This window comes from Pseudorasbora parva, chromosome 4 (assembly GCF_024679245.1).
Source record: "Pseudorasbora parva isolate DD20220531a chromosome 4, ASM2467924v1, whole genome shotgun sequence".
In the NCBI taxonomy this organism is placed as follows: Eukaryota; Metazoa; Chordata; class Actinopteri; order Cypriniformes; family Gobionidae; genus Pseudorasbora; species Pseudorasbora parva.
This window is the reverse complement of record NC_090175.1, coordinates 52,006,087-52,020,211: the sequence shown is the minus strand read 5'-3', so window position 1 is coordinate 52,020,211 and position 14,125 is coordinate 52,006,087. Positions and strand designations below refer to the sequence as shown.

The 14,125-nt window shown below is 37.1% G+C and overlaps 1 protein-coding gene across 2 annotated transcripts in view; it reads right to left on the bottom strand.

Moving 5' to 3' along the window:
* The window catches only part of nrp2a (neuropilin 2a), a 94,657-nt gene that overhangs the window by 17,062 nt on the left and 63,470 nt on the right, over positions 1-14,125 (bottom strand). For both annotated transcript variants that reach the window (XM_067442203.1, XM_067442204.1), the window contains exons 8-13: positions 13,684-13,828; positions 11,673-12,022; positions 11,052-11,196; positions 5,088-5,171; positions 4,492-4,653; positions 27-286 (exon numbers count right to left, since the gene is read on the bottom strand). In XM_067442203.1, coding sequence (XP_067298304.1) covers positions 27-286; positions 4,492-4,653; positions 5,088-5,171; positions 11,052-11,196; positions 11,673-12,022; positions 13,684-13,828 — 1,146 coding nt within the window. The remainder of the gene's footprint in view (positions 1-26; positions 287-4,491; positions 4,654-5,087; positions 5,172-11,051; positions 11,197-11,672; positions 12,023-13,683; positions 13,829-14,125) is intronic.

The following is a 14,125-nucleotide window of genomic DNA, read 5'->3' as shown; positions in this document are numbered from 1 at the left end:
CTTTTTACCATGTCTATTTTGCTTACCTGAAATTCATTTGGAGATCGAGGTATGATGGTCCGTCCTTCTTTCCAGATGGGCTCCTGGTCTCCACGGAGGGACCAGAGGAGGGTTTCCTCTCGGTGTCTGTTCTGCAGCAGGACCCTCAGGGTTGCCTGATCCTCCAGCTGATAGGAGAACATCAGGCAGAGAGGTCCGGTGTCGGGATCCACACTGGGACTGAACAGTCTGGCTTTCTGGCCCTGCGTCTCAGGACTGGCCTCAATGTACAGGTAGTTTCCCAAACCTGTGTGAGAACAAACATAATAAATTGTGTCACACATCCTGTCCAAGTCTACATCAACGACTATATAAAGACTGAGCACTTGAATGCACCATATGAATGGGAGAAAGTGCAACACGCAATATGGCGGAATAAGTCCCGCCTTCTAAATAAAAGAGCCAATCACTGATTGGTAAAGTCATTGCATCACTGCAGCTGCCCTTTGGAGCTCCGGCTGATATAGACTTTATTCAGATGATCTTATTCAGTTTCCCCATTCAAAGAGATAGGACTCTTGCATGCCTGAAATAGGTGTTTTTAAAGATGGCCACCCAGTGAAATGACTTGTCTTAAAGGTGCACTATGCAACTTTTCCGTCCGCTAGAGGGCTCGCAAGCAGCGGGACTTTTATTATGACGGGACACAGTCGCCGGCGCCATTTCTGCTTTTCCGGTCATGAGTATGAGGTAACGCAGCTCTGTTTATCATATTAGATACATTTGAGTGTGTTAAAAAGGATGTTATGACATTACTCTGTGCGTTCACTCACTGGCTGCTGTGACACTTGTTCACACTGCTAAGAGTAAAGCGCTTCTGCCAAATAAAACCGGAAACCGATGGTAACGCAGATTTGACGCCATTGACAGGCGACTACCTCAGACGTCCTGGCTCCTTGATTAAAATACCTGGACAGATTTGGGATATTGTAAGTACGCAACTGAACAAAATATTTAACACTGGCCTAGTGGTTTTTGGATATTTTACTGCAAAAATACTGCACATTAAATGGGACCTTGTCTACATCTGTCTAATTTGACAAGTTTCTATCAAGTGACAGATGAAAACCTTGCAGCCTTTTGGTTAGTTGCGTATATACTTGCTTATTCTCTACAGGGCAAGATGTCTCATTAAACACATGACATTTTAACAGTCTGGATTGTGTCACTTTGGGTCCAACCTATCAAACAGCGTGCGAGATCTTCCTGAACCCAACCTGTGTTTCTGAGCAGCACGATTCGCCTAAACATCACGCTGAGTGATTATACGGAAAAGTCAAGTGTGTCGCTGTGGGAAAAGTCAAGCGCCCCGTCATTAGTATTAGTGTCTTCCGTGAGTGACGGTAGCCCACTAGGCTCTACTGTAGGCACTTTAGGTGACGGCAGGTGTCTGTTTGTTAAGCCGAGAGTGAAAGAGCATTAAGTGGGAGCAAGACATGGCCCCTACTGTGAAGAAAAAATCACGAGACAGGTGTGCACTCTTTTATCTCTCTATATAATCGCAAATAATCTTTCCAGACGTTTCAAGGTCAAAAGACAGCTCATATGGTGGCGACCGGCATCTCACCGAGCGATCCTATTGGACGAGGGGGAGACATGTGACCTATTGGAGTCTTAAACATTTTGAGAACTGTCAAAAAACGCTTATGACACCTTGCAGCTGTCTGCATGGCTTGTTAAGTCTTTCAGAGAGAGAGCATTTCAAATATTCCAAGGCAATGAATTTAAAATAGGTTTAGGATAACAATCCCCTTAACTTCACTGGGAATGCATATATAAGGAGATGTGAAGGGGGAATAGTGAATATCTTTTATTTATGTGGAAAAAAAATCCCCCTTTTGATAGTAAGTACTATATATATAAGGGGAAATGAATAATGATCTCTTGACAGAGGCTCTAAGTACATGGAAGTCTATGCAAAAATCCGCCTGGAAGGCAGGTGATGGACTGGAATATGCCTGTGAATGTAGTTTTTCCACAAGAATCTGCACCTCTGAAGTCAATTAAAGATACTTAGATTTAACCCTTTGCCACACGACAGCTGAAAGATTTTGAAATGAGGGTTTTTTGAACTTCCAGAAAGGAGTTCTGAGAAATCGTAATGCTTTTTACTTTTTAAATGTTTTTGGAATTAAATAAATTATTAAAACAATAGCAATTAGCACTGTCCACATCATACATATATTATATTATGAATAATATAATGATATAGCCTATGGTTCAAAGGTTTGGGGTCACTTTTTTTTATTAATACTTTTATTCAGCAAATATGCATTACAGTAATTTATGCTCTTTTGACCAAAAAACATCTGTCCAAAAGCACAACTGTTTTCAACTTTGAAAATAATAAGAAATGTCTCTTGTGCCGAATGATTTTTGAAGGATCATGTGACACTGAAGGCTGGAGTAATGAAGCTTTGCCGTCACGGGAATAAATTGCATTAATACATTTTCAAATATTAAAATAGAACATTTTTAACAATATAATTTAAAAAATAAATTGTTGGTTTAACTTAAAAAAGTAAGCCATGTGGTTATTTTTACTTTTTGAGTTCATTGAAATTAAAAACCGTAATTAAGTTTATTGAAATTTGAGTTAATACAACAAAGGATATTGGTTTAATAAATAGAAACTCAAAATATTATGTTATCTGAACCACATTAATTATCTAAGTTGATTTGACAAATGCTAAAAAGTTCAAATCATGAAAAGTTTTTTATAGTGCATGAATGCAAATTGTTTCAGCTCTAAAATAGTAAAACAGCCAACATATGGAAACCAGTGACCTCACATCAATAGAATTTTATATTAATTAATGTTTGGCAACCTCAACCTACAGTTAGGGTATAGTAGGCGGGATAATTATTTATTGTTTTCTGTTAATAATTAATGTAATTATTCAGTAAACATTGGTGTCCTTGTCACATTTCTGTCTTTTTATAAAGCAATATATCACTCGAGACCCAGCATTACAGTGATTTTACCATGTCAACACCTAACTCAAACATGGTGAAATTGCTGCAACACATGCCCTCCAGTGGCATATTGCTTTACTTAAGGCAACATGAAATGATAACCAATTTTACTTCTATAAGTTGATGTATTTCGGAATGAAAACAAATACTGAGGAAGAAAATACATTAAAAATGTGGCATAAAGCCATTTTTGGGGATAAAAGAGGGAGACTGAGACAATGTCAAAGGCAACAAGATCATGAAGGTGTATATTAAGACAGCAAATATGGCAATTTTTGCTTTCTTTTTGACAAACATGTAGTAATCTGCTTCTCACTGGTTCCGAGGTCTCAATCAAACAGTGATTGTTTCAGCATTCCAAGATTATTTCTGTCTTCACTGCCATGCTTTGTTTCTGGTGTACGCTTCTAATTGCGATGTGTCATGGGATAGAAATAAAGGGAGTGTGACAGTGTTCGGGAGGGAGAAAGGAGGAGAGAAAGCATGCAGAGCATTCATCCTGTTTTACTCTTCTAGATTTCATGCCAGTGTCTGACATGTGGAAAGCAGATCGCCGTGAACAGAGGGAAGGAGGTCGCAGGAGTTTACGAGAGCACATACTGGGGATAGAAAGGGAAACGGCTGTTCTGGGAACAGTACAGGTGCTTGTCTATGAGCTGAGAAATAAATAAGTTAATAGAAAACTGATTTGGAATCAGAATACACAGAAAAAGGGGCAAAATAGCCTGCTGGGTGAGTTTAGACTGGCATTAGTTTCTTTCTTTCTTTCTTTCTTTCTATCTATCCGTCCGTCCGTCCGTCCGTCCGTCCGTCCGTCCGCCCGCCCGCCCATCCATCCATCCATCCATCCATCCATCCATCCATCCATCCATCCATCCATCCATCCATCCATCCATCCATCCATCCTTCTATCTATCTATCTATCTATCTATCTATCTATCTATCTATCTATCTATCTATCTATCTATCTATCTATCTATCTATCTATCTATCTATCTATCTATCTATCTATCTATCTATCTATCCATCCATCTATATCTATCCACTGTATTATATTATATAATATAATTATTTGGACTCCTTCTATTTGTTTATTTGATGTCATTTTGGAGTCAAGCTGTAAGCTTGCAGTCTGATTGTTTACTTTGGATATACCAAATTATGACAAAATGAATGTGTTTAATGAGATAAATGGTGTATTAACAAAGGTGCGATTAATCGCAATTAAAACATTTAATCTATTGACAGCCCTAAGAATAATATAATGCAACATTTGTTTGTTTATTGTGTAAACGCAATGTTTCCAAGCATGAACACAGACGAGAGCCTACAGGCATGACAACCTCTCTATGCATGCAAATGTGTGTGTGTGTGTGTGTGTGTGTATGTGCATGTGTGTGTGTGTGTGTGTGTGTGTGTGTGTGTGTGTGTGTGTGTGTGTGTGTGCGTGTGTGCGTGTGTGTGTGTAATACTCACTGTTTGAGCCCATGGAGAGATCTTGACTTTGACCCAAGGCGGTGCTTTTGCTGGAGCTGTGTAGCGCCCAGCTGAGGTCAGAATCCGGGTCAAGGGTCCAACCACACAATCCTTGCTCAAAATCACACAGTCCTTTGTGAGACGGCAGGGCAGCGCTAGTAACTGAAGAGAACACATCAATACACTTGCATTAATATTCATCAACCCTGGCTAACGGCACTTTTAGCTAAACTGAGCGCTGACCTTTGACTTCAGTAGCATCAATGTTCAAAAATAAATGACAACCATTCTGCCAAACAATCCACGGAAAATGTTACTTATGTTAAAGGGAAAGGGATATGCACTGAATAAAAAAGGGATGTCAGTGCGCTTACGGGTCACATGCATATATTTATGTTGTGATATATTTTATTGTACAATGTACAATCAAACAAACTTCACTAAAGCAACATTTATCTTGGAAGAAAAATGTTTTACCTACTATCCATATATTTCACTTATGCATGCAAAAGCAACACAAATGTGGCTTGTTTAGGGTGTTTGTGAAATGTATTCATGCTTACTGTGAATATATATATATATTTTAAACTTCTAACCTGGACTGGGTTTCTGTGTTGTGGTGGATTCTGCAGAGGAAGGTTGAGTTGGTTTCGATGTCTCTACAGCTGGTGTAGAGGTTTCTGTGGATGGAAACACATAATTAAGAGTCGTATCTTAACCCAGACCTGAATGCATTTCCATTCAAACAAATCTCTCTTTCTTTCCATTTCAAATGAGATTCCCTTTCATTTTAATTATGCAGCCAGCCATGAGTCAGATATTCATAAATTAAATCATAAAGCTCCAAACTCTGAATTTATGTCAGCGCTGAGGGGGAAATAAACTATATGCACAGTATGCAATACTGTGCAAAACTATAATTTGCTCCCTGTATCGCCTGCAGGTCTTTACATCTGTCTTAAATGATGACATCAGACTGATGGATGGCGTTGCTGTAGGGAAAAAATCCAGACAAACCATGGGGTGTTGAATGAAAACAACACATGTATACATATTAATATATAGGACCTCCAAATCCATTAGGCTAACTAAAAAATGATCAGCGATTTTTAGCTGTTCAGTTTTGTATACAGGTAAAATATACAGGCACCAAAATGCCTCAATCGTTTTCTAATTCAGTGTATACACCGATCAGGCAGGGATGCCCATGCTTTCCCCTGTCCACTGCCGAAAGCGCCAACAGTGCCAACAGCAGGGCAAGGATGGGGGACCAACACAATATTATGTTATACTGGATCGCTATATATAATGGATTTTAAAGACATGTCAGATGTCACTATTGATTTTCATTTCTTGCAGTAAAAAATAAGCTTTATAGGGTAGAAAACAGTTTAGCAATCTTGTAAAACTGCCTAGGAAGCAAATAAACTACATTAAACGAAAAGATTTTAACCTTAAATAAGAACAGAAGTCCATCTAATATATGAACTGAACGGTCATTCGCACAGTAGTATCTGCAAAGGAAGCGTATCGGTGCATACATTAATATTTTGAATTCATAAAAGGTGAGCCACAGCTGGTGATATTTGTCACTGTAATGCCATGGCCTTTTCTGAAGCAATTAGCCAGCTAATACCGCTTCCTCTGCCCTATCGCTAACGGCCTCCCTCTCTCCGCCATCCTCTTTCCCTCGATCATTCTTTCATATGCCTCCACACCTGCAGTCTGCATCCATTTGTTTTTCTTTGTCTTCTGATTCAATTAGTACAGGGATGACGGATAAATATCATCACCTGCGCGGGACAGTGCTCTCGATGTGCAAACACTCTCCGCTCCTCGAAGATGTTCTGTCAGGGTTTAAAGTTCGTTGTGTGTCACGGTGTAATGATTTTGACCTTTCAGAGATGTGACAGTTGTGTCAGCACAACATACAAGATAAATACAGGGAACACAGTCACACAAAGCGCCGTACTTCTACAGTGACACTACAAGGCTGTTCTAAAAGGTAGGAGGCATAATTATGCATCCTTCTAAAATCTTCAACAGCTTTTAATGGAGCTTTCAGACCAATCTAAGAATGTAAGAACATTTGGTAGCACTTTATTTTAAGGTGATGTAGTTACACGTTACTACATGTAATTACTGTACTACATGTAATTACAAACCCTAACATTAACTCTAAATTAAGTATATTAAGAATAAATTACTTGGTACTTATTTTGGTAATTACAATGTAACTACATCCCCTTGAAATAAAGGGTTACGCTTTCTTTTAATGTCTCATTGTTACAGTATATTTACATAGTAATATTAATTAACTACATGTACTTATGGTAGGATTAGGGTATGGTTGAGGGTTAATTAATGTAAATATGCATAATTTACTATTATTACTATGGTAAGTACATGTAACATAAGTAACAAGGACAATGTAAAATAAAGTGTTACCAAATAAAGTGCAACAAAAAATTTGAACGAAGATGGTGGGTGAGTCAATAAAAAATGAATACAGAAAAATATAAACAAATTTTTTTTGTGATTTTGCATAAAGAGTAAGATGTATTTTTTATTATTAACAATATATATATATATATATATATATATATATATATATATATTATTTTTATTTTTTTTATTAATTAATTTTTAGTTGTGTTTTGTAATTTTTGCTTATGTATTTCTATTTAGCATATATGTATTGTTTTTATCTGTTTATATTTTATTAAAATAAAATATAAATATTAGGTGAAAAAAATCTTTAGAAAAAGGTAAAATCTTACCTTTAGAAAATGAATTTCAATAGTTTTTTTTTTTCAGCAAACATGGTGCATGAATTATTTTATTATAGTTTTCTTTTTTGTCCTATAATGCCAAATGAGTTAAACTATTTTAAATTTAGTAGCCTTATTAACATATTTTCAAACCTCTTGTGATCCAAAAATAACCCCTTGATTTCATTTATTTTCAATGTTTTCCCTACGTATATGTACCAAACACTGTAAGAAAACACATCTGTAGAAAAACAGAAAAAGGTTATTTTCTACCAGGACATTTTACATTAAGTGTATGGATAGTTCCCTTCAACCCTAAAGCACAACGCAAGGCAATGTCCAAATCAAACTATGGGTAAAACATCTGTGAAAAATCAATACAGAAAATTTCTTCATATTAAAAAAGCCATATTTTCATGGACTTTTCTTAAAGGTTATTGCTGTTTCAAAAAGGCGGTATATGTTATCCATCTCTTTAAACGTACGTGTAACTGTACACCTCACCGCAGGCTGCAGTTGCCTTAATGTGATTAAGACTAGCGGGAAGATCATTGCCTTCAGTGTGTGTGTGTGTGTGTGTGTGTGTGTGTGTGTGTGTGTGTGTGTGTGTGTGTGTGTGTGTGTGTGTGTGTGTGTGTGTGTGTGTGCGTTTGAGTGTGTCCGTGTGCGTGTGCGTATGCGTGTATGTGTGTGTGTGTGTGTGTGTGCGTGTGCGTGTTGGAAGTAATGGGAAGTAAGGCGAAGAAATGAAAGCATATTATTGATAGCTGTAATCTGTCTTCCATCCATTCCGTTCGGCTTCCCATTTCTCAGCTCATATCCCATCATTCTCTTCTCTCTCCCTCAACACTTATCCTGTCATTTCTGCTTTCATAAAATTCTCACCCTTCCTTAAGGAAAGCTGTCACATCGTTCTCCAAGGAACCTGATTCAGCAAAAAATAATAAATCAATAATGAAAAATAGATATATAAATAAATAAATAAATAAAAGACCTTCAATTATTTATAAAGCTTTTCTGCATGCTAACCAGAGCTTGGCAGGGCTGTAGAGAGCAGTAGTGCATGCTGGGAAAATAAAATAGCCGTCTTTAGGGCCCCATAATACACCTGAGACTCATAAAGTGTGCTATATATAACAAGCATTTGATTGTTTCACGATGATCACAGCACATAAAACCTGATGACAGACACATGGCTGAGATAAAATACAAAAAGATTAATTCATTCATTTGATGAACCCCAGAAATTAGTTCAAATTCAACAGTATACATTTTGTGAAGAACAAAGCAATCACTGAGAACAAACTGGGAGATTTGTTTCTCCACAAGTACATACTAAGCAACAGCGTGGGCAGGTATATGTTTGCATACACAACAACAGCTGTTCTGTGGGATGGACATGTATAACATATGTATGTGTGGGAGAGAGAACATGGGAAAGAGAGTAGCATGGTCTCTGATGAGAAACAGAAAGAGGAGAGCAAGACCAGAAGAAAAACATTTACACAGGCAAGAACACTCCCTGAAATCAAACGGTGGGAACAGAGCGAGAGAGACGGATTAGAAAACAACGTTAGAAAACAAAAGAGTGGAAGCTAGAGAGGAAGGTTGTGCTTCTTAAAGGGACAGTTCACCCCCAAAAATTACATTTCTATAATCATTTTTTCCCACTTCCAAATAAGCATCCGATACCTACGGAAGCTCATCTCTGCTACAAAATAAATAACTTTTTGTGACTTTTTATCACAAATAGTTGTGTGAGTTGAGTAATCTTGCAATCTTGACTCTTTTTTTCCCTCAGAATTGCGAGATATAAAGTCTGAATTGCGTGATATAAAGTCAGAATTGAGATATAAACTCGAAATTCACTTTTTTTCTTGCAATTGCAAATTCATATCTTAAAATTCTGACTTTATAACTCACAATTCTGACTTCTTCTCTCATAAATCTGAAATAAAGAAAACATTTTTTTTCCTCAAAATTACAAGTTTGTATCTCACAGTTTTGACTTTATATCTTGGAAGCGCATGTTGTAAAGTCCAAATTACAAGCGATAAAATTACATTCTGAGGGGAAAAAAACCCTGAATTGTGAGATAAAACGTCACAATTACCTTTTTATTTTATATTCTGTGGTGGAGACAAGCTTGATCCCATTACTGAACCTTAGCACCGCCACAGTACATTTATGTAATTGTGAGAGTTTCTACATTTGCAATGCTGATCAATCAATCCATGCTGAAGGTCTCTAATACTTCGAGAATTTAGTTTTCACACCTAAAAGTAGAGCATACTGTACATTTGCATACACACACACACACACACACACACACACACACACACACACACACACACACACACACACACACACACACACACACACACACACACACACACACACACTCAATCAGATGTATCTCCAGCAGCTCTATGATAAATTATACAACATAGAGGATAATTGGCACAGGGGGTAGCTGTCTGATTATAGCAGAGCTGCATGGGTGTGTTTGTGTGTGTGTGTCTTTCATGTTTATAATATTGTAGACATGGAAATTGTGTATTCATGCAGGTTGATGCTCTAGCAAATCTGGTCAGATCAACGCATACAATCCCATAAATACACAGTTTCTCCAACAGCAAACTAATCTCTTTAATTTCTCAGATGTGTCTCCTATGAAGGAATGAGATTAAAGGGAGAGCAAACCTTACTGCGTCTCAGATTTTTGTCCTGAGATAAAGATCCCAGTAGTGTCTCAATGAAAGTTTTAAGAAGAGATTGCAACAAAATCAGACATTGTGCTGAAAAGTCAGTGATATGAAATCTCAGTGGTGAGAGTGGTAGTTCTGTAGCTGTCAATGGAGGGACAGAAATCTCTCAGATTTCAGTAAAAAGATCTTAATTTGTGTTACCAAGATGAACGCAATTACTTTTAATTTTTTAATTTTAACTATCCCTTTAAATAAGTTAGGATGTCCCACACATACACTACTTTTCAAAGGTTTGGGGTCAGTAAAGATTAGATTTATTCAGCACGAATGCACTAAATTGATCAAAAGTAAAAACATTTATAATGTTACAAAAGTATACTTTTTTTAAAGATTGGACTGTTTCAAATAAATGCTGTTCTTTTGAAATATATCTTCATCAAAAGCAGCACCACTGTTTTCAACATTAAAAATGAGAAGCAAAGTTTCTTGAGCAGAAAATCTGAATATTAAAATAATTTCTAAAGGATCATGTGAGACAGAAAACATCATGTGATTACTGGAGTAACATCACAGGAATAAATTACATTTAAAATGTATTAAAATAGTAAATAGTTATTTTAAATTGTAATAATATTTAACAATATTACTGTTATTACTGTATAAAAAAATCTTACTGATGCCTAACTTGTGAAGGGTAGTGTATGCAGCACACAAACAACTGAGACGTCACACTAAAGCTTCTGCCATACAAAATTCATCCAGCCTCCACCAATCTTTAATGGTTGTTTTCTCCCATCCACTTCTCTTAGAGACAATCACTGTTTCTATGTTTCTATTTTCTCTTTATGTCAGCCTATAACATTTTTTTTTTTTTTACTTCTCCCCAGCATAAATGAAAAGAAAAAAGAAATTGTTCAGGCTGCAATAGCTTTCAGCTGACTGTGCGTTTCTGGGCGGCAGCTTGGTGTCAGTTGTAGAGACTGAGAATAAATTTCACCCTACAACTGGAACTGCCCAATCAACAACAAGCAATTTAGCTCATGATTTCACAACAGTGGTGTATCTGAGGGCCGTGACCTACCTGGCAGGTTGCATCCCAGGACTTCCATTCTCATTCCGATCCCTGCCGGAGACCAGCGCTCTGGATAGATGCGGATGAACTGTGCAGGCAGCTCCTCAAAACGCCTCAGCTCTGGGGTGTCATAGTGTGTGTTTCCCTCAAAAAGCTACACAGGAAAAAAAAGAAGAGATTACTCACACACACACACACACTTACTGAATTTAGATGTCTAAACAGGAATTACAGGTGATGTTTAAACTGTTTGGATGGTATGTTTATTTGGAGACTCTGAAGTGTCCCATTTGGTTTGATTTACTATTGGAAAATCCCATGGTTGCAAGGTTTTTAGCTGGTCAAGTTGGTCTGAATAGATTGGACTACTAGTTAGTGGACTTGGTTTCTGGCCTTGTAGACCATCTTAAAGAGATAGCTCACCCAAAAATGTCTGCTTCAGATGCTGCTTAAATTTACACAGTGCACATTTAACTTAAACTAGATTAAAAAGTTGATCAAACGTTGATGTTTTTTTGAGAAAGCCTAGCCAGAAAGCGAAGTAGCTTTAAGAGCTTTACGTTTGAAGGTTTTAAGTTTGAAATTGTTTTGAGTAGTTTTAAAAGCTAAAATGTAATATAGATGAAATACCTTGGGCATGCTAGTCTTGCTATCCATTACAAAGTTCCAGTCTTTCCCATTCAGGCTGTGTGCTAGGCGATACTTCCGTACGAAAGCCCGGTTGTCCGAGCTGGTTCCTCCTTCCCCACTACGCGCTCCTTGGGTTATCACTCCTCGCACCGTCTTGGGTGTCCCGAGGTCCACCTGGAGCCATTCTTCTCCAGCTATGGGCTGGGCAGGGCCAGGAAACCATCCTGATCTACTGGCCACCAGACGTGCGGCTCCAGGGGCCCAGTGAAGGTCCCTCACTGAGGACGCTGAGATCTGGGAGTCAGGGAGGAGCCCGGACAGCATTCCCTGGAGCTCTGAACAAGGAGCATCTGAGACAAAAGAGAACACGAGAGATGAACATCAGCCTTCAAATGTTGGTATGAGCATGTAGCAGACACTATCCAAAGTGCATTACAATACACTTATTCCGGTCTTGCTGGGAAATGTAAAGTTAAGAATAGTAAACCGTATTAAGCCCACTGCATCATATTTAATACATACACATTTAAGGACTCTAACTGATAAAAAACTTCACTGAAAAAACTATAGTACACATTCTACTACACACCTCCTGTCAAAAATGGCTTTTTTTTACTCTATTCTGAATTTTCTGATCATCTAATATTACATCTAAATTGTAATGTTGCCTGAATCATAATCCTTCGCTGTTTGTTCGTTTGGCCAGAGGAGAACTGGCACCCTAACTGAGCCTGGTTTCTCCCAAGGTTTATTGTTCTCCATTGTGTCACCTGATGGAGTTTGGGTTCCTTGCCACCGTCTCCCCTGTTGCCTTAGGCTTTTGTCTTGCTTAAGTTGGGGACACTAAATATTTAACTATATTACTTTCTGTTAAATTCTGTTGCATTATTTTCCTTTTACCATTGGGAAGCTGCTTTGAAACAATCTGCATTGTAAAAAGTGCTATATAAATAAAGGTGACTTGACTTAACTTGACTTTTAGAATAGTAAATCTAAAAATGTCCATGTTTGTGTGTCCAAAATGTCTTTTTGAAAAATAATTTCTTTTTTTTCTTTTTCTTTTTTTTAAGTAAATGTAAGAGTTATTGTTCTAAATATTTCAAGATGAAGAAACATATTCCATTTGAGGAATGGTTATCTGTGCATCTCTCAATCATCATTGTATTGAGCTGAATTATATTTTGCATTGCCTTATAAAAATTAGCTCATAAAACTAAGCATTTAAATACCATCTTAAGACATATATTCACACAGAAAAAAGGGTGTCAAAATTGTACCTTTATGGGTACAACAGCTTGTCACTGGGGGAGTACCCTTAAAAGGACATCTTTGTACCTTTTTTACTCCTAAAAGGTGCATATTAGTACCTTTGAGTACAAATGCGTACCTTAAGGTACTACAATGAACCTTTTTGTGCTAAAAATGGTACAAAGTTGTCCTTTTAAAGGTACTGCCCCAACGACAAGCTGTTATACCCATAAAGGTACAATTTTGACACCCTTTTTTTTCTGTGTGTTGGGAGATGTATGGTTTTAAATGCATTTTATGTGAGTACTCTGCTATACTGTTATAAAGATCTCATTTACATTACAAACTATCAGAATTCCATCAGATATTTTTGCATTTTTTGCTGAGCTTGGCCGTCTGGAAAAAACTGAGCTGATTTTCCCTCAAGAATGAGCTCAATATTCTTACCATATCATACTATATGAGCCATAAAAGCCAGATTAAATATACTCAACAAAAAACACAATGCAAACATTGAAATATTTTATCTAAAGCTTTAAAAAACTGTTTCATTTTTCTGTTATGTTATATATGTCAGGTTTTACAGGGTGTGATGTGTCCTTGCTGCTTTATAACTGTATGTTCAAAAACACAAATCAGATTTTAGATCTTCAACAGAGGGGAAATATTTTCAGCAAATAAACAGCATTTTCTTTCCACAAACAGAAGATAGTTATCATATAAAGACCTCATAAAATTGCATTGTATGAAACATTAAACACACCTGTTATCTGGCAACCATAAAGCTCAAAGCGTAACGCAATGCCATTATTCCAAGTCTGTGGTCGAATACGGACGAAGCGGGCCAGAACGGGCTGAGGAACACGATTCAAAACCACCTCAGATGGGTCAGTGTTGGCATGGAAAATCTGCAAAAGAAAGAAAACACACAATTCAGATTATATTTGCTGCAAAGTCGATTTTTTGAAATTGCAAATGTGTTTTTTTTTCCACACTAGAAAGAGTAACTGCGAAAGGAAAGATTCTTTCTTGATACTCCATCTCAGATTTTTGTTTCTGCATGAAAAATGGTCATGATGAAGATTTAAGAGGAACATTTTAGTTTCAGTATTTTTTTCTTTTTGCGATTATGATTTTTATTTTTCAAAGATGGCCCTTTAAACATGTTACAAATTAAAGGTAGGGACATTATAAACTTAACTCTA